This window comes from Xyrauchen texanus, chromosome 7, assembly GCF_025860055.1.
Source record: "Xyrauchen texanus isolate HMW12.3.18 chromosome 7, RBS_HiC_50CHRs, whole genome shotgun sequence".
Taxonomy (NCBI): Eukaryota; Metazoa; Chordata; class Actinopteri; order Cypriniformes; family Catostomidae; genus Xyrauchen; species Xyrauchen texanus.
Genome location: NC_068282.1, coordinates 20,132,211 through 20,154,459, shown reverse-complemented (window position 1 = coordinate 20,154,459; position 22,249 = coordinate 20,132,211). Strand labels below are relative to the sequence as shown.

The 22,249-nt window shown below is 37.2% G+C and overlaps 1 protein-coding gene across 1 annotated transcript; it reads left to right on the top strand.

Moving 5' to 3' along the window:
- The first annotated feature begins 1,422 nt into the window (after positions 1 to 1,422).
- LOC127647078 (interleukin-12 receptor subunit beta-2-like) lies at positions 1,423 to 21,572 on the top strand. Its single transcript, XM_052131163.1, has 16 exons — positions 1,423 to 1,866; positions 6,231 to 6,368; positions 6,891 to 7,136; positions 7,661 to 7,775; positions 8,154 to 8,326; positions 10,675 to 10,808; positions 11,393 to 11,534; positions 12,753 to 12,832; positions 13,287 to 13,482; positions 13,677 to 13,844; positions 14,097 to 14,195; positions 14,284 to 14,439; positions 15,132 to 15,269; positions 18,259 to 18,358; positions 18,444 to 18,531; positions 19,269 to 21,572. The coding sequence occupies exons 2-16, from the start codon at positions 6,299 to 6,301 to the stop codon at positions 19,638 to 19,640; spliced, it is 2,277 nt and encodes a 758-aa protein (XP_051987123.1). The 5' UTR covers positions 1,423 to 1,866; positions 6,231 to 6,298; the 3' UTR covers positions 19,641 to 21,572.
- Positions 21,573 to 22,249: the final 677 nt, after the last annotated feature.

The following is a 22,249-nucleotide window of genomic DNA, read 5'->3' as shown; positions in this document are numbered from 1 at the left end:
CCAGAATGGTCCTGTATTTGGCTCCATCCATCTTCCCATCAATTTTATCCATCTTCTCTGTCCCTGCTGAAGTAAAGCAGGCCCAAACCATGATGCTGCCACCACCATGTTTGACAGTGGGGATGGTGTGTTCAGGGTGATGAGCTGTGTTGCTTTTACGCCAAACATAACGTTTTGCATTGTTGCCAGAGCACCTTCTTCCACATGTTTGGTGTGTCTCCCAGGTGGCTTGTGGCAAACTTTAAATGACACTTTTTATGGATATCTTTAAGAAATGGCTTTCTTCTTGCCACTCTTCCATAAAGGCCAGATTTGTGCAGTATATGACTGATTGTTGTCCTATGGACAGAGTCTCCACCTCAGCTGTAGATCTCTGCAGTTCATCCAGAGTGATCATGGGCCTCTTGGCTGCATCTCTGATCAGTCTTCTCCTTGTATGAGCTGAAAGTTTAGAGGGACGGCCGGGTCTTGGTAGATTTGCAGTGGTCTGATACTCCTTCCATTTCAATATTATCGCTTGCACAGTGCTCCTTGGGATGTTTAAAGCTTGGGAAATATTTCTGTATCCAAATCCGGCTTTAAACTTCTCCACAACAGTATCTCGGACCTGCCTGGTGTGTTCCTTGTTCTTCATGATGCTCTCTGTGCTTTAAACGGACCTCTGAGACTATCACAGAGCAGGTGCATTTATACGGAGACTTGATTACACACAGGAGGATTCTATTTATCATCATTAGTCATTTAGGTCAACATTGGATCATTCAGAGATCCTCACTGAACTTCTGAAGAGAGTTTGCTGCACTGAAAGTAAAGGGGCTGAATAATTTTGCACGCCCAATTTTTCAGTTTTTTATTTGTTAAAAAAGTTTTAAATATCCAATAAATTTTGTTCCACTTCATGATTGTGTCCCACTTGTTGTTGATTCTTCACAAAAAATTACAGTTTTATATCTTTATGTTTGAAGCCTGAAATGTGGCAAAAGGTCGAAAAGTTCAAGGGGGCCAAATACTTTCGCAAGGCACTGTATACTATACACAATCAGGCAGTGGATCTCAATAGGATCACATTCTCTGTTACACACCATTATTTCTTGCAGAGACACCTGCACCACAAGTCTTTATTTATAACTTCCTGTGAAATTTCATGTATCGCCCTAAAAATAAAAAAAAACATTTACACGAGGAGGCACGGTCAACTCATTCACTGCACATGTTGCTGTCTGCATAGTATATTATACAAAAATTCCACTCTGTTAATGTGGTTCTGAATGACACCCTGAGATGATGTGTGGGGACTTTAAAGGCAGGCGGGCTGCCTAACCTTATAAAAGCACTTCTTATGCTTCTAAAAATTGGTACATTTTTCAAGATGCATGAATGTTGTGTGTATTGTTAAGTACAGCCTTATTGCTCTTAGATTAGAAAATCTCAAGATTTCAGGTTAAAATTCATAAATGTGTAATTATGAATTATGAATGTATAATGGACAGTGTTTATTTCAAGTACTGAAACATGTCAGCATTTCTGTTGAGGTTTTCACCATCAGTTTTATGCCTTCGCTAGATCACTTAAAATGATCCTGCTATGTAACAAACAGTATTTTAAAGTACAGCCATTCCATGTTGTTGTCATAAAAGCTATATGTATTTGTACAAACTATAAAGGAATTAGCTAAACGCTTTTAAAATAGTTTTAGATTAAGTTTAGCATTTCACACCACAGGACATGTCAACTTCCTAAAAGTATTACTTGTACAACTACCCTTATGTGACAGAAACCAAGACCTTCTATATATCTGACAGAACCTTCACCACAACTTAGAAGAGAATGTTTTCTTGTCAACAACTTCTGCAACTGTTACATCTGGTAGGCTATAATATGCTGTATAAAACCTAATGTTGAGGCAAAAGCTGTTTTGTCCATAGTTATATATACTGTATTTAGTTGAATCCCTGTCTACTTGTAGATTTTTCTGCTTAAAACTGTTGTTGTTGCTGGTCTGTTTCAAGTTTGTAGAATCTCTGACTTGATTTAAGATCAATGTGATTAAGGCAATGTGGTTTTGTTTTTAAACTTTATGTGTGTCATCTGTGCATTAAGTTAGAGAAGAATGGGGCTAGTTGTCACACTTTTTACTACAAATAATATTTCTTAGGGTAGGTTTATTTTTTTCACTTTCTGTACAGGCAAATAAATTAAGGTCTTTGATACAAAAAGTGATCGAATATTTCCACCATTAAAGGTGCTGTAAGCGATTTTTTTAATGGAAAAGTATTTTAAAAAATGTCACACTCCCTGAAAGATTTACATTTATTCATTTGGCAGACGCTTTTATCCAAAGCGATTTACAAAAGAGGAAGAACATCAGCGAATCATCTTAGGGAGACAGTGGTACAAAAAGTGCCATATTACAAAGTTTCATTATCATCAGAATAGTATACAAAACAGATTTAAGTGCAACAAGAAATGTAAATAATTTTTTATTTATTTTTTTTTTATTTTTTTTAAAGAAAGATATTAAAGAAATAAGTGTCGCGAGATACCTCACCTGTCTCTGTGACAGCTTTAGACTCTGTAAAAAGCAAACAAACATGTGTCCACTGTCCACAGTCAATGACTCATTTTGCGCATTTTCATAGTGTTGTAGTTGCAGCGAATTACTGAAGCTTAAAGCCATTTTATGCCATGTTGTTCATAGCAGTTGTCAGTTGAAAGCCCTATTATGATGCTGTCGTTTTTAACAACCGTTTCTGCTCGAAATCTGTCTCAGTAAAAACGTCTCGGTTACGTACGTATCCTCAGTTCCATGAGATTCAGTACACTTGACGTTGGATTTATTAATGTATATGGGGAGTGCCTTCTTAAACAACCTAGTTGAAACCTCTCTATGGGCAATATTCTAATATTGGCTATGGTTTTGACTGACTGAGAACAAGGAGCGCATCGCTCGTACCTCAAGAACTCTGAGACGTGTAGTGCAGATAGCGTTCATAATGTCTCGTTGTGTTTTGAATGTGTTTTGAGAAGACCATCCGCTGCAAAACATATGTTTTGTAAGAACACACCATTGGTCCATGACCCTGAGGAGGCCATGGCTCTAGTTGAGTGTGCTTCATCACCAATTGGGCCAGTCTTACCGTGCGACTCACAAGCTTTGGCAATTGCATCGACAATCTATTGAGAAAGTCTTTGCTTGGAGATGGACATTCCTTTCATGTGTCCTCTATAGTATACAAAGATTTTATCAGACATTCTGAACTGGCATGTATGCTCAACATGAGTGTGTATGCAAATGCAATGATTTTTCCTCATCCTAATTAAATGGAGCAGGGAAGAAGGCCTGAAGGTGAACCACCTGTGCTCTGAAAGGCGTGGTTAGGACCTTAGGCACCATAGCCTTTTCTGAGTTTGACAGTGGCTTTTGAAAGACCAGGGCCAAACTCCAGACATGAACTGTCGATTGATAGTGCATGCAGGTCACAACCAGTTTTATTGAGGCCAGAGCCAGAAGTCGTGCAATCATAATGGAGAGCATGGACAAATCAACAGAGTCCAAACTATAGTTAAGTCCCAAGTCGGGACTGTAGCCGGCCGAGGGTGAACGTCTTGCTCCTTTAAGGAACTTTATGATTAAATCATGCTTACCTGTTGTGGTGCCGGCTAATGTGCGTGATATAGACTATATAGACGCCACATACACTTTGAGCATTGACAGAGTGAGTCCTGCGTCTAATCGCACTGGCCTGTAAAATGGTGTTCATGAATGTGTCAGTTCTGGCATGTTTAGCACACTCCTTTCAGGGGCCACACATGCAGTTTCCACAGCTTAGGCTAGGGATGCCAGATTGTGCCTTGCGCCTGAGAGAGAAGACCAATCCTCAGCTGCATTTCCGGACACCATGGCTGGTTGGGCCATTTCAGCGCAACCAATAGAATAAACTCCTTGTCCTCTATGACTCTGCATATGACAGAGTGAAATTTGTTCCACCTGTGCAAGGCGGGCACTGATACGGCTGCTTCCATTTGGGCCACGGCATGCGTGGCCTCACTGGTGGCTCAATGGCAACAGGTGCCGGCGCTGAGGCAGCAGGTATGGAGCTTTTTGACGGCTGCTGGCTCGAAACAGAGTGAGGGCTCGTCCATTTGCTTGAGGAGCTTGGCTTGAAATATCTGGAGCACCACCATTGCGTGGAGTGCTGATCCAGCTTGTCCTGCCGCTGAGTACGCTATTCCAGCCAGTGCAGACATTTGTCGACACGACTTGGAAGGATGTATAGGGCTTGATTTCCACACCATGTTACTCGCTGGGCAGAGGTGTGCTGCTACCGCCTCCCCCACAGGGGGCAGTTGGGCAAAACCGTTCTCTTCTTCGTGATCCACATTAGAGATGATGGCATCACTGTGCGAGCATGATAAAAGGGTGCGCTCTAGGATCTAGGATTGTTCTGAACTTTGGGTAAAAATGAGGCAGATTTGCGGAATGCGGACGCTTGACGGTGTCCGGACAGCAGGAACCATTCATCGAGGCGATAATGTTGAGGTGCCTCTGGGGGAGACCACTCGAGATTAAGCTCTTCGACCATCCTTGTAAGGATGCAGAGCATCTCCCTGTCAGTGGTGCGTACATGCTTCTTGCCCTCACAGGGGGAAGGGCGGCAGCATCATCCACTGACCACACACCTGATCCTGCGAGAGACATGACATCGTCATAATCATCCCCTGTATCTGAACCGCTGATCGAGACGAGGCCACGCGCTCTGTCAGACTGAAAGAGCTTGTCTCGCATATAACGTATCAGCAAAGACACATCACGTGGAGATTGAGAGGCTTGTGGGATGCGTCGGCACGAGGATCACCTCAAATTCATCCTGCTCAACCTTGCAGGCCCGCCATGCCTCCTCGTGTGAATTCTCTGATGTTTGCCTTAGCACAGCAGGGGAGCGGAGAGTCTTCTTGTAGCCGTGAAGATTCCGCCTGCTGACTCATTTATATCGACAGCAAAGGGTAGAGGGCTTTCAGGCAAGAGATTATGGAAATGAAATGATGTTTGTGCACCTGCTTTTATAGAGGACAGCTTGCAAAACAGGCGGGACTCAAACACCATAGCCAATGTTAGAATATTGCCGACCTTTGAACTAGGCCATGTAAGAAGGCACTCCCTATAATTACTATTAATAAACGCAATGTCAAGTGTACTGAGTCAAACTCATTTTATATTTTTGGAGTGCAGGGTTTTGGAAAGAGGGGCGTGGCTAATCCAACGGCTCATCTTGTTTAAATTCTGGAAGAATCGCTTGAATCCTCTTTTAATGCTCAGGAAAAAAGAAAGCTACAGTTTATTGAACACCTCAACTCTTTGTGACAACATTCCCCAACAGTGACAATTATGGAGTAAGTTCTCACAATCGAACCTGCTTTTAAATCCTACAACAGGCTATACAGCCATCAATTATTAATTTTTTTTTAAAAAAAACAACAATTCAGGAAATAGCAACGATGTAAAAGGTACCATACAAAAATGTAAAATCGTTGTTTTAGCAAACAAATGTTGTGATTAATAAACAGAACAGGATAAATACTGTGTATATACAGTATACAACATATCTGAATGCTCCAATACATTTGCCTAGACACCGCTGCCCCGGTCTCCCATATTAAGCTGTAGACAACCTAATGCATTAAGAGGATATGATGAGGATATTTCACTAGCGCACTTACTCATTTCATCTCGCGCTCTCAGTTGTTTATCAGCAGACTGAGGGAGGAGATGCGCGCGGTGCGTGATAGTGACGGCTCTCCTGCTACTTTACAAACTCATAATCAGCACAAATGACCAAGCCGAACATTTTTGTCCCGTGTGCAGGGGTAAGTATATAGCTATGTTATGTCCCATCATAATCTAAAAAGGGTTACTTTCAAATACTGAATGGAACCTCCTGGTCTTCAGCGTTGAAACTAAAACAAGTGAAGTGACGCGACGCGTCAAACTTGAACGTTGCTTTATATTTAGCGCATTAATTTATAATAGCATACATGTAGCCTGTACGCTGCAATATAGGCAACTTCTGTGCGTATAATGGGAGAGTTTAGCAAAAACAGCGTCGAGGTTAAGCGGGCGTTTTGTTTGTTTAGTTTTTTTTACTTGTTTTGTTAAACCGTCAATTTTTCAAAAAGGAAATGAAATGGGATGACAAGACAATGTTTAAAACCCAATAAATTATTGTTCGCAGAGCACGGAGGGGTTTCATTTGAGGGGTTATGATCTTCTGAGTTTGTATGCTTTGAAGCACTGAGCCAGATGTCTTCTGAATGTACGTGGCCGGTCCTTGTCACATTCCACTTTATACTGGCCGCAGGTGCACGTGGAGGTAAGATATAATTATTCTTCAATTACATGAGCTGAATTTATATATATATATATATATATATATATATATATATATATATATATATATATATATATATAGTAATAATATATTGTATACATTATATTATAATAATATAATCACACACACACACACACACGTATATATGTGTGTGTGTGTGTGTGTAGGCTATAACAGTGCATCAGTGCCAATGTGATGAATCAAGAAGTTGAATGGCATGTTGCAATGTTGCCTTTGTATTTGAATTTTGCTTAGTGTTCCTCATTTTTAATTGTTCTACATTATAGTTTCAAGAATTGTTGTCATTATTAGTGTAATAGGACTATTTTAAGAATCGACCATTGAATAATACCCAAAGCGGTCGACCACTAATCTGAATATTTTGGGGATGTAGCCCCCTGAAAGTCTACAGTGGTAGTGTCCCTGGTGGAAACATTATACAGCGCAAAACAGAAGCAGGTAGAGGGTCATGATGCTTTCGTTATGTGCTTATGCTTCTTGCAGAAACTGTGTGCACTGTAAGGTCAAGTGGAGGCAAAGAAGTCCTCGTAGGTTCCAGTTTCTCCATCTTCTGTGTCTTCAACAAGCAATGCACCAAAATAATTTTTCGAGATAAGAAAGAAATTGAGCATGCATCGTTGAATTCAAGTGCGGTGTCGGTGGATGTTAAGAATTTAACAAAGTTCAATACCTTCACCTGCAAGTGCAAAGAGGACCCAGAGCCATGTGGAATTGACATCACTCCAGGATGTAAGCTCAGCCTTCATAACTTTCTGTAATGTGTCTTTATTTATTAGGTTCCCATTGGCATGAAAATCCTGAGGGAATTTCATGAAAGGGATGTCATGAAAATGGTTACAATCTAGTTCTTATAATTTTTCAAGTTATGCTCAGCTCTTAAATATATCATAATATATTAGTTATACAATTATTTTCAAAAAATCCTAAGCAATTAATAACAAATGATTGGAAAAGTCATGACATTTTTTTTTTAAATGCATTGGTCTAAATGTGTTGAAAACCTGTTTTTTATACCATGTCACATTATTAATTTGCTTTGAAATATTCCTTCTAAAAGCACTGTTAGACTTTTTATTTTATTTTACCTAGTTTCATATTACGTTTCATGACATTTGAAACCAGAACCCTGAAAGTATGCATAAAATGAACTGGACAAGTGAACAAGTGTGATGAATGGAGTGGAGACGTAGCTACCACCAAAGCACTAAAAGTGAATCTTTTGCGTGATGAAATCATGTGCATTTCTTTTTCAGACCCACCAAGCATTCCAGAAAACCTGATTTGCATTAGAAAAACAGAATCTGGCAATGTCAGCTGCACTTGGAGAACAGGAAGGGATACCAAAATCATGACCACATGTCAGTTATGGTTAGTAAAAAGAGTTGTCAAATCACCTTTCCAAGGTGGATCTTTGAGTGCAAATATCATATGACACAAGCAGATACACAAGTAAAAGTCATGAAGGAATAGATCACCCCAACATTTACTAAACCTAGTGTTGTTCCAAACCTCTATGACTTTCTCTCTTCCATGGAACACAAAGGGAGATTTTAGCTTCAGTCACCATTCAATTTCATTGCATCTTTATTTCCATACAATGAAAGTAAGTAGTCATTGAGACAGACACTCTGCCTAATATCTCCCTTTGTGTTTCAGGGAAAAATCATAGTGAGGGTGAGTTAATTATTACAGAATTAAAAATTTTTGGTGAACTGTCATCATGATGTTTATCCTGTTCTTTTTCAGGGTAAAAGGTGATCCTCACCATGGCTATAAGAGTCTTATGAACTCTACAGGGTTTTGTTCAGCCACATTCCCGATCACAGGCTCAATGTCCCAGCTCATTGTGACGCTAAATGTCTCTAATAGCCTGGGCTCAGAAACCACTGGACCTCACAACTTCACCCTCAGCAACATAGGTAAAAAATTCCAAATGTGCACTTATAAACTACCAAAAGAGTGACACAGTTATATATATTAAAATGCATTATGATTAGTTGTGCTTAAAGGGATATTTCACCCAATAATTAAAATTATGCACACTACCATGTTCCTCATTCTTTCATCTGTGGAACACAAAAGGGGATAATGAGCAGAGTGACAGCCACAGACACCATTCACTTTCATTATATTTCATATCATTACTTTACTAACTACTTCAATGAAAAAGTAAACACATAACTTATTACTTTACTTTTAAGTTACTTTCTAAAACACTTTTCCGCTCAACAAGTTCAAAATAATGGGCCCTATTTCTGAATTGCTAAAACACATTTTTGAAACCTTCACCCATTTTCTCACAACTTTAAACACAAAACCAAATCTTCAAACTAAATTCACAAAACCCATGGCTCTTCTGGCAAAATCAAACAATTGCCTCAAAACAATTTCATCTGTGCTCAAATAAAAAACAAATAGTTCAGATCATAAACACAGCATGTCAATATATAAACACTACAGAGCATTCATTAGACACTACATAAAAAATGGAGAACACAGTGTCCAGGGCATGAAGTTACAGAAAGAAATGATTTATTATATATAGTATGCACATTTTGCAATTGCTGTCAAAAAAGTATAGTAATCACAGCTTACAGTAGTAGTGAATATATTGTATACTGTATGTATTGCAAGTACAGTAATACAGTATTGAATGGCTATATATTCAGCACTTGCATACTGTAAAAAATACAGTAGTCCAACTGCAAAACCCCAAAGTGAAAAATACATTAAGGTAAACTCAAAAATGTGTGCAACTGCAAAATCAAATTTAATGAGAGATTCATACTACCTCTGCATCACGTTTTCACATCATTAGAAACAAGTGTGAAAATTTTTGAGTCTTGTGTGAACGATGACAACTGTGTTGTAGTTGTGTGTATCTTTTGCTGCCTGTGTTTACCATTTTGCAACACAAGTGCATCACATTGCAGAATGTTTTAGTGAGTGAGTATGTGTTTAGAATTTTGCAAAAAGAGTGATTGATTTGACAAATGTGTTTAGGCCACTGAGCATTTGGTTCAGAGAATGGGGTTTAGTGTTTTAGCAATTCAGAAAAACTGTAAAAGCGCTAGCACTTAAGCCATAAGCCATACACGCAAAGTCAATGGGCATAGCCATGATATTTAGGTATTTTCGTGCAAGCATGCACTATGTGTATGCACAAGTGGGTTTGGTGAAATTGCACATGCAATGCGCTAATGGGCTGGGTCAAGTGCTATATTATTCTGAGGTTCTTTTCTGGCACAGACTGCATCCTATTAAATAGTCCATTCCCTTCCCATGCAGCAACGATATGAACGAAGACAGCACATTCATAAGAAGTTGGTAGTGTAAAGGGACTGTATGCAATGAATTTGAAGAATAGAAATATGGACTTTATTATGTGCATTGACTGCATCCTTGAATGTGAGGCATATTTCTAGTGATACGTTCCTTTTATACGCATGGAAAATATGGTTCTTGTCAGGATTTGAATTTACGCTCTGTTAAATTATAGACAATGAATGTATTTACAGTATATTATTTTCATCTACTGACACTAATCATGGCTAGTATTAAAAGTGATGGTATCAGAATGCACTTCACTTCTACTGGTCAATTTAGATTTTGAACAATTAAATTAATTTATTGAAAACAAAATAATTCAACCAAAAATTAATTCTAAATTCTAAATACATTTAAAACAAAACAAAAATGAAAGTGGTAAACTCATACCAAATCTAAACATTTTACTCTCTCTAACTTCTTCCATCGGCCAGTTTTGTAGTCTTAAAAATCAACCGTGCATACAACCACATATAGCGCAAATATTCCCATCCATGCCCACGTGCGGTTTGAGCTGGCTCAAAAATTGTGCTTAGAATAAGTGCTTTCACGAACATTGGATATGATGTTCCGCACGGTTGTAGCGCTACGCTTTGCGCACTCACGGAAATAGAGCCCAATGTCTATATTTCTTCCTTGTTCATTGTTACACACAAGACACGCACCTCACATTTGTCCTTCACAATGACTCCTTACAATGACTCATTCGTATTCTCCATTAATCATATATTAGAAACAAGCATAATAATTTTATTGTTCTTAAAATTAAATCAATTGGACATCAAATTAAATTATGTCCACAGCTGATTATTTTGAATTATTTTGAATGAAATTTAAAAAAAAGGAATTTCCTGCATTTCAGCCATAAAGTACAAAGGACTGGGAAGGCTGCATTGAGGTGCAGGTTTTCATAACCGCCTCCTTCTCTGTTTATTTACAGTAAAACCCTCAAGGCCTAATATCAGTCATGTGGAGTGCTCCACCCGATACTGCAGCCTACACACCAACACTCATAGCACGCACTTGCTTGAGGTCCAATACAGAGCAGAAAGCGAGACCTGGAAAAGCCTCCAGGTAAAGGTTCTGATTCTAGAGTTTTTCTAGTTAAAATCTTTGGTTACCATATCATACTAAGTAGTATTCAGAGCTAAGCCACTTCATTGTGCCTGCTGACCTATCATTCATCTGATTTGGTAAAGTAGGTGGAACAAAATGCAGAGTTGCAAAGAGTCAACTGGTGATGACACAAGCAAAACCCACAAAACCTCACTGATTAGTTTGGTTGTCAGACCACAAGTCCTCCATTATTACTCAAAACTGTAACAAGAAATGTCAAGAAAGGGGGTTTTCTCTATCCTTATCGTAGGAAACTGAACCACTGTCTTGTTGCTCCTCTTCCCAGTGTACCTCTTGTTTGCCACTTTATATCTCTTGATGTTTCATCAATGAAATTTGCTCAGAAAGATTGTCTTTAGGTTCTAAGGATTATCATACACTTTAGTACTATCACACATATTTCACATGTAATCATATTGTTGTTCTTAATATCAGTGATGCAGATAATTGCAGTCAGTGATATTCAGTTCAACAGCAAGATTCCAAAAAATTATCTTCATTTGATATTAACACATTGATATTGTGTTGTCTCACTTTGGCAGACTAAGGCTGAGAGCAATTTGAACATATCCTCACTGCAGCCATATACCAATTATGAGTTCCAGATCAGAAGGAAAATAAACCGTACAGTAGGTCTGTGGAGTGACTGGAGTCTGACAAAAACAGCAAATACTAAAGAAGAAGGTAAGTACACTGAAGGAAAAAAAAAGCTTCATGTGGTAACATCTAAAGTAACAGGTTTGATTCAAGTCAGAAATATTATTTAAAGGAATAGTTCACCCAAAAAGGAAAACTCGCTCATCATTTACTCACCCTCATGTCATCCCAGATGTGTACAACTGTCTTTCTTCTGCTGAATGCAAACAAAGGTTTTTAGAAGAATATCTCAGCTCTGTAGGTCCTTACAATGCAAGTGAATGGTGAATGGTTTTTGCAGCTTCAAATGTTTTGGTACCCATTCACATGCATTGTATGGATTGTGTATATATATATATATATATATATATATATATATATATATATATATATATATGTGTGTGTTCTGCAGAATACAAAAAAGTCAAACACATCTGGGATGGCATGAGGGTGAGTAGATGATGAGAGAATTGAAATTTTTGGGTAAACTATCCCTTTAACATCGCTGAATTAACTTGACTACATTATTGTAGTGAAATTGAAATCTAATAATTAAGGGTTAGGTCAAGTAGAAATCGCTCATTGTAGTAACAATTGCAGGTGACCACTTTTAACATTGTAAGAAAATAAAGAGTTGTTTTGGATCTTAAAAAATTTCACATTTTGGGCAATGTGGGATTTTAAATGCAGTTTTCTTATGTAGTTACTTCTGTTCTCTACCTCTTTAACTGTCTGAAAAAACTGTTATGGTAATTAGATGAATTAAAGTAGTTCCGGAAAACATGTCTCAAACTTCTGATGGTGTTAGATAAGTTGACTCTACTGACGTAGCATGTTGCAGCTGTTTGAGAACAATTTCAACCTAAATACGTTTTTTTTTTTCCTCAAAGAGAATCTGTCATAAAGGCACAACTTGGTGGAAAAATAACGAAGAAACGTTTAACAGTAAAAGCTTAAAAATGACGGGACTTCACATTTGATGGAAGAACAGGCTTTGAAATGTGAAGAAAAAGAAGAGATTCATCTTTGAATATTGCTCATTTTGTTGAGAATGTTTCTAGGGAATTAATCATCAACGATTCACAAAGCATAAATAACTGTGTATTTTAGACATCCCTACCTCCGTAACACTGTGTAACTGTTAAGGTGTAAATATGCAATGAGATTACAGTCAACTGTCAAGTCTAGTGAAAGACATAAAGAGCATGACTGATTGTGAAATAACTGCTGTTGTTTCTCTCTCTCTCTCTCTCGTTCTCTCTTTAGCTCCTGACAAGGTGCTTGATGTCTGGTACCTCCAAGAGCACTTGCAATCTCAAAACAAGTGTTTCAGAATATTTTGGAAGGCACGTAACACTTTACCAACCAGAATTATTTATTATATTTTCAAAAATATTCAATAATATTTGCATGTATTTATTATCTGTACCAATATGCTGTTGAGCTCAAAAGGTGCATACAAATGGACAGACCATTACATCCCCTCCCCCGAAACTTCACTCACACAGGCCCTTAAAGGTCAAACCACCACCATGCAATGACATGCACGGTGTGAACTGCATCTTCCCAAACACACTGTTAGACTAAAACCAAAAGTTAGCTGACGGTTTACAAAAAAGTGAGTAGGGGCTTAGAGGAAATGATGGATTTAAGAATTCACTCTTTCAGAGTTACTGCCTTTGTGATGACTCAGTTACAGGCAGATTCGTTCAGTTTCATCAAATTAATTTATTCACAAAAATGTACTTTAACCATATGATGAAAAGGGTCTCATTCATTTACATTTTCATTATGTTTTAGGCACTGAACAAATCAGATGCCAAGGGGGAGATCAAAAGCTATAATATAAGTGAGAAGAGGATGCAGGTGAAGTCAGTCATTGTAGGACCTACCAGAAGCCATTATAACATCTGCTGCTCACACTGCTCTGTGTCAGTGTCTGCTATTAACTCAGGAGGTCAATCTCCTGACAAATTTATTGAGCTGCACTCTCTAGGTAAGCATAGAGGAGTACACATTAAGTTACTTACTAATCATCATTTGCTGAATTTGCATTCAGTCCAATGCTGATTCAAATTAAAGTGGCTTTTTTCAGGCTTACTCTGATTTAAATGAGGAAGAATGGTCAGGTGGTTATGCACAATGCATGTGGTTAATAAAGTCAACAATTTGTGTTTATTGTGTTTGCAGGTCTGTTTTCAGGTATTGTGTCACACAATTCCACTAATAATCATAGTATTGCCCTCTTCTGGTCAACGTTCACCATTGGGACTGAGTATGTGGTGCACTGGTATCCATTTGGACGAACAATGCAACTTAAGTGGATTAGAGTGGTGGACAACAAAGCTGTCATTAGAGGCAAGTTTAATGACATGGTTTAACTAAGATTACAATCTTGTAATCAAAATGAAGAACGTAATATAAAGAAGCATCATTTAAACTGATGGGGCACATGTCCCCTCAGATTTCTGAGCTGTTCTAAGTTGCACAAATATTATAATTTTTTTTATTAAAATTGATGCTCATAATCTACCCACGCTAACCTTTCACGTAGGTAGGAATAATTGTCTCTTACGTCTCAGTGTACACTTTCTTCTGCTGTCTGTACAGATCTCCATCCTAAGGAATGCTATCAGGTGGCAGTCACCTCTTTACACTCATCCGGTTCTCTAATGGCATCCATTGAAGGCATCTCCACTTTCATGTCAGGTTGGAGGCTTAATGTTTGTACTTCAAAGCTGCACAATTCTTTATTAAAGCAAATTAAAACAGACTCTCTTTGTCTTTGAATTCAAAGTTCCAGAACAGGGTCCAATTCCCCAACAAGACTGGAAGAAGAGTGACAGCATGGAGGTGAAATGGTCTGAAATCCCACACGAGAAGAGAAGAGGCTGTTTGACAAAGTATACGGTCTACCTGGAGGACAATAAGAAAAGAGACATTAAAAATTACAGTAAGGAACAGACTGTCTTCCTGTAAACCAAGCTATAGTATAAAATAACCAGTCCAGATGTTTCAATGAGCGAGTTACATGCGCGTTCTTACACCATTGCATGTAAACATCTTTACAGGCATTCTTCCTGTCTTATCCAATGTATTCAGGTGCTCAAATTTGACGTCAAAAGCAGAGAATAACTTGAGTATTTCAAATCTCAAGTAAACACAAATTTGTCATAATTAACTCTCATGTTGATCCAAACCTCTTTGACATAACTTCCTACACAATAGAACACAAAAAGAGATATTTACCTGAATGTTTACTAAATGTAAGTTGTTATACATTGACCATCTTGTGCATTGCTCACCAATTGTTTCCGAAAATGTAAGCATGCCATTTGTTGAATTGGTCTTGTCACGTGCAAGAACCGATGCCGCTGCATCACTGACGTCAAACCTGAAGCATCTTCACACTGCAAATTTGAAAATGTGCATGAAAGAACAAGATTTGAGAGCTACAAATTAGGAAAATTGTTCCAGCAAATTACACAGTACAATGAGAAAGTCAAGAAGTGCAAGTAAAAGTTTCTGACCAGGGAGTCACTGAGTTGAGCCAACTTGAGATGTGTTATAATAATGATCGGTGCTAAACAGGAATTTTAAATAGAATTTGGAGCTCTCTCATGTGGTGCTTGACTTTGTTTGTAGATGTGAAATATCCAAGGACACAGTATACCATCAGTAGTCTGTCACCAGGACATTGCTACAAACTGTGGGTCACGGCCTGGACAGATGCTGGGGAGGGACCCAGAGGAAGTGAACTCCCATTTTGCACAACATCAGACAGTATGTATTTGTGTTGGTTTTAGCTCTAAAGACATGTACAATGCTATATAAGAAAACTGCACACCCTAAATACCCCAAATGCTCTCTTGTAACTCTTTAACATAGCAGTCATGTTGTAGATCAGGTGTCAGCAACTTTTTTTTTACATGAACTCAAATCAAAATCTGGTTTAACATGATGTGACAACCACATCAAAATTTTAAGTAAAAATATTTTTTCCTCAGGCGTGATCTTGAATTGATTATATTTTACAAATGATATACCCTTTTCAGAATAGAACTTGGTATAACATCCACTCATTTGCAAACTATTATTTTGAGAGCAAAAATGCACACCAAAGTGCATTACTGCTGCAGCACTGCTTTAAATGAGCAAAACACTTGCATATGCATACAGTGTTTGATGGTAGCTACAGTGACACACACAGCTCTATGGTAAGAAAAACAATGAAAGGCTAAACAGTGTGTCATGCAAATAAATGGATCTGCTCAGTCAACACTGCATTGTTCAGTGGGGAGATGCTGTTTCGTCACACTTTTGAAGTGTTTGGCTACCTCTAGGGACTTTTTTTTTTAAAAATAAACAACTACATAATATAATAATAAACAACATAAAATAAACTGTTGTCTCCCTAGTATGTTACATAAGTTTAATTGTAAAATTAATGTAATCTCTTACTTCGCCTATAAATATTATTGATTTAGTTTTTGTTCATAATAGGACTGTGAATCAGTTAAAAACTTTTTACTAATTAATCACACAGTTTTCCATGATTAATTGCAATAATTCATAGTGTATTGTTCATTAAAACACATCAAAATATTATCATATTTATATTTACTTTATACAGTACTGTGCAAAAGGTTTAGGTACTTGTGTAAAATGTTGCATAGTGAGGATGTCTTCAAAAATACTGAAATAAATTGTTTTCATTGATCAATTAATGTCATACAAAGTCCAGTAAACATAAAAAAGCTAAATCAATAGTTGGCGTGGCCACCTTTGCATTCAAAACAGCACCAATTCTCCTTGGTACACATGGACACAGTTTTTCTTGGTTGTTGGCCGATAGGATGTTTCAAGCCTCTTAGAGAATTTGCCACAGTTCTTCTATATATTTAGGCTGTCTCAATTACTTCTGTCTCTTTATGTAAACTCAGACTGACACGATGTTCAGTGGTGGGATTTGTGGGGGCCATGACATCTGTTGCAGGGCTCCCTGTTCTTCTTTTCTATTTGCAAAAGTAATATTTGAGAGTCTAACATTTATATTTCCTATTGACACATTAAAGCTGAAGATATAAATAACCATCTAAAGACAAATGCTTTTGTGAAACCTCTTATGTGCCTTTTGCACAGTACTGTAATTTGACACAACTATCTTTTAAAAAATATATATTTTAATTATTTAAATATATATAATTTTAAAATGTTCAATGTTTTTTATGAATATTCTTACAGGTATAAATTATTGATAAAAGTTTAAGTTTACGTGCCATAAAATCAGTGGACAAGCTGTAATAAAAGTTGGGCAAAATCTGCTTTTTTAATAATATGATCAAATGGGCAGATTCGATTTATATCAAAATGTATTGACAAGATAAACTGTATACATACAAATATAAAACAAATTGAATAATGAAGGTTAATTTGCTGAAGTAAAAAAAAGTCTCAAAACTATTATTTTCTTTGGCTTCAGTTGGGTGGGTGGGGGGTGGAGGGGTTGAGACAAAGTGGCAAAACTCTAAAGCCTCTGCATTTTCTAAAGCCTCTGTATCATTAAAATACTTAATCAAAATGTTGCTGAAAATTCAGTTGTATGCAGTGTACTAGATGTCTACTGCCACCTGGTGGACGAATGTTTGCTGATTTTGAGTAAATGTGACTAAAAAGACAAAGCAGGCTTAATGTTATTAAGACCTCCTTGTTTAACATTACAAGCTTTTACTTGTCATCTTACTATAACCTCCTGAGTCCCAGCAACAAGTTTTACAATTTCCATTTTTTAAATGTCAATATAGTTTTTGTTGCATAAAATACATTTGAAAATTATTTGGAATATATATTTATTTATTAATATTGTATTTGATGTGCTGAATTGTAATGTCACACATTTCTAGACATTTTTATAGACCAAGAGAAGTTGTCATTTCCAAACTCCCAAACATTTGGTATCTCTGAAAAGCACAATGAGTCCTCTGATAATACCCCAAGAATTACTACTGTGGCATGAATGGGCTAACAGAAACTTAAGTCATATCCCAAAAAAATAAAAAAGGTCTCAGGAGGACACTAGACACTTAGCTGTCAAAAGATGTTTTATAAAGTGGTAGGGACAAAATTGGCAAAGGCAAAAAGTGGTAGGGATATGTCCATCACACCTGTTCAGTCTCTTTCATGGGTATCTCTTGTGCAGTGCTTTTGACACTGTTTCAGCTTGCCTGTATTTTTCTCACACTTGGCTCACCACTTGCGTGTATAGTCTCCATTCTCCACACAGTAAATTCGCTCCCGTGTTTATTATGACGGGACATGCATTGCACGTAATGAATAAGCCTGCACTGCTCCACACAACCATTTATGCATTCGAGTCGAGCGTGTATCTCCTGGAAATGTATATATGGCAGTTTTAGAGGGGGGGAACTTGTAGTAAAGTTTCAGGAAGTGTAAAAAGGGATACTGCATTGATTGCGTAATTGTTTTTTTAAACATATTAAAACTATACATTTCAGAAATGTACATGTTAAATTTCCCAGTTCTAGTTTATGACATTATTACATGGTTTCTATCTCTTTTAATAGAAAGATACAGTACTATAGTTTTTCATATATATATATATATATATTTTATGTGGATTTTAATTGCTTATTGTTATTGCACCAATGGTTACCCTACCATGTGGCATTAGTTGTCCTGTTGTTTGATTAATATGACTTTATTTAATTAAAATTTGATCAGATGTTTTAAAAAGTTACTCATGTTCTTTCAGCTGAGAAACTACTGTCTGTGGTGATCTTGGCTGGAGGAGCTGTTCTTCTGACCTGTCTCATCATCCTGTGCATCTGCCAGTTCTCCTCTGTCCAGAGCAGGTGGGAAACAGCAGCAATGCTTTATATCTGAACAAGAAAGATGTGTTTCTGTGAAGTTTAAAAGACCGTCTTTTTTATTCTATAGATTCTTAAGATATTGTAAGTGCCTGCTTCCTAGAGTTATTCCAGATCCAGCAAACAGCAAATGGGCAAAGGATTGTGCTATTTACGAGGTACATGCATGCAAATGCACGCACAGGCTGTATTTCAAAATCTAGTTAGCTGCCTATCTAGACAGCATTTTTGGGGAATAAGCACATTCAAACAGTTAAAATGCTGTCTAGGGTAGAGGATTAGTTTACACACCCTCATGTCATTCCAAACCTTTATGACTTGCCAGAGAACACAAAAGGAAAAAGTTAAGCAGAATGTTGACGCTGCACTTGGTCCAGTGACCAAGGGATGTATCCAAAAAGGACAAAGAAAGCATTTATGGAATTATGCTGTTTGCCATTGGTTCTCACATTGCACTATGTGAACTATTGCAGAAGGGATGATTTGCAGTGAATAATGTCTTAAATTTCAGTCTGTATCTCACACAAAGCTTTTGGGTGGGCCCAGAAGACCCTGAATATAGTGCTTGAATTGTATGGATGACTACTACTTTTGGAGCTTGACTGCCTCTGGTCACTATATGTTTTCACTGTATGTAAAAGAGCTGCATGAACATTTTGTGTTCCACGGAAGAAAGTCATACAGGTTTTGAATTATATAAGTGCAAGTAAATCAAATTATTTTTATTTTTGTGTTAACTCATTCTTTAACCTATTGCAAGACCATTGAAATGTTGAAATCCAAAAATAAACATTTCGATTTTTGACAAAGCTTTGGTCAAAATACTGTAATAGTCAGAAACATAAATGTCATTGATCTCTTCATAACTGTTTCCCCCTCCATTGACTCCAAATAGGGTGAAATTAAATTCCCTCTTCACCAATGTGACTCCAGCATGAGCGAAGAGCCAGATACTGTGGATGTTGAGGAAGTTCCCAATCCCTCCAGCTCCACCTGCACCTACATCAAAAGCTTCTCTCAAGAATCCAGCTCCTCTGACACCACCCAGATAACCAGGAGCTCAGATATCATGGATGATTACATCTGCACTCATGGGGAAATAAGTGGAGGAGAAGAGGAGGACGAGGAAGGGGAAGAGATGTTGGATGAATTCGGATTCTTCCCATGCACACCCAGCCCTTTCCTGGAGCCGCTGTTTCCATGTGGAGGAAAGCTGACGCTGGATATAGTGAAAATAGACTGCAGTGAATTTCTGGACTGCACGTGACCCTCCATTGGAATTATAATTTGAATCCTTACTGTGATTGTATTATAACTTCATGCATGGGTGATGAATCAGCACAATCCCAGATATGATTTGTCTGACAAAGGAATCATTTTGTGGGTTTAGCTGGTTTCGAATACAGTGTACCAAAGGATGCCTCCAATTCTGTATTGTAGCCCATTCTCGGGTTGGCCATATCATAGTCTTGCGTACCCAGACCTCTGACTTAACTGCAAAAAGTCTGATACACACTTCAGCTAGTTCAGGCTCCAAACAACTCACATAGACAAGAAGAGACTGTCTAAAGGACATGTAATGCAACCAACCAGTTTGTTTTTAAATTCTTTTTAGGGGTGGATTTATCTGAATTATGTTATACCACAAGTTAATTCAAATGGTAAATATAGTTACACCATATATTTTGCTCATGAATATCATCTAGTTAACTTGCTACATATTCCTTTTAACAAAATTCTGAACAGTATTTTTTTCAGATTTGATACCACAAATGTGGCAAACTTTACTAGTGATTATTTCATCCTCCAAAGGTCTTGTTGTGTCAATTCAGTATCAAGCATGATTTTTTTTTTTCAGACTAATTAAACAACCCTTTGTGCCCTTAAATAGATATTTCACCCAAAAATGAAAATTCTCTCATTTACTCACCCCCATGCCACCCCAGATGTGTATGACTTTCTTCTGCGGAACACAAACTAAGATTTTTAGAAAGTCCATACAGTGCTAAAGGTGGCCAGAACTTTGATGGTCCAAAAAAAACACATAACGTGTGTATAAAAGTAATGCACTCTAAAAAGACTCCAGTGGTTAAATGTTTTCTGAAGCGATATAAGTGTGGGTGAGAAACAGATCAATATTTAAGTCTTTTTTTAATTATAATTTTCCACTTTCTTCTTCTTTCGTGCACATCGCTACCAACTGGGCACGGAAGTGAATTTATAGTATACCATATTTATACCATTCACTTGCATTGTATGGACCTACAGAGCTAAGATTTTCTTTGAAATACCGGTTTGTGTTCACAGAAAAAAATTAAGTCATACACATCTAGGGTGGCATGTGTGTAATGATGAGAAAATTTTAATTTTTGGGTAAACTACACCTTTAATCCCAGAAACTGCACAAAATAGCCAATCAGATTAGAACTTGCCAGATCGAGAAAGTAATTCTTTTTTTTTTTTTGTTGTAACAAGGAAATGTTGTTCGCATGCAAATCTTATAAAGATAATGTGGATCTGGATATGTATCGTCTATAAATGATTCCAGTAGGCAGCAGGTTGAATAGATGGCTGTGAGAATGGGCCGTCAAGATTTTAGGTAACTTTTTGAGGACATATTGTACAGACCTCATATCTTTCCACTTGACAGCACTTTTCAACACTAATACTTCACCACTGTAACATTAACTCTTACACAATATGGTAATCAAGGAAAATTGCACAAGGGTCAATATACCAGCAGACCCATTTCTCGTGTTTGTATTATCTACTCAAGATGTGCAATATATTTCACCCATTACACAAATACTGTCTTCACAATAGTTCATACAGTAAATTAACCCCATTAAATTGCTTTAGTGTCCTAATGTTAAGTTTTATAATCCAAACATTTAAAGCATTGAGAAGAAACTGCTACTTTAAAAATACATATTTGAATTGTTCTGGAACCTTACTTGGCTTAGTCACCTCAACTTCAAAATAAAACGGTAGATGAAAATGAGATTTTGTTTGTTTGAATTTTCACTGTCTTGTTAAAGCATTTTATCCTGTGTATTGCACAAATTAAACCCCAATGTAGAACTAATATTTTAAAATCAATGCAGGCTTGGTAAGAAAACCCCTTTCAGAACCAATGAACATCTCACAATTCCAGGAATCATTAGATAGAAATAACTCCTAAGTCAAAACCATCACTGAAACTATTTTAGCTAACACTATGCACTTCCAGATATTATACAACTGTTAGCAGGACACAAATATTTGTTTTTTCTTAACATGATAAAATAAATATTACACATAAAAACTTGAAAATTGGCAGTTGTTTCATCTTCAAAGTCCACACAACTACTTTGTATGAATCGACCATCTTTTAATTATTGACAGAGGTCTAATAGCAGGGTAGGAATTCACACATTTTCATAGCACTCAGTTGATTCACACTGAACAGGATGTTGTTTCTTTCAGTTCAACTGTGTTGTAGAGCAGTTGTAAAATGCAGTAGGGCAGAAAGAAAATATCAAACATAATTTATAACAGTATTTATCTATAGCGGCTCACATTTACTTCAGTAATTTCTTGTATTTACACTAAAACTTTGCGTAATGAATACGATACTATCCTGAGTTACCAGAGCCAATGGTGTCTTAAGACACCATGTAAAACTTTACAGTGGTCATTCAATAAAACAAACCTTTTGTGGCTAGTAAACGGAATCATTGAAACTACATCTTGGCATTAAATATGAATTAAAGATTGTTCATTTCATAAAAATAAAAAAATTCTGATTCCATGCTGTTGAAGGAACGGAGGTCTTTAGTCCCATTATGATCAAAATAAAAATGCAATAACCTTCATACAATAAAACACTACACAGGT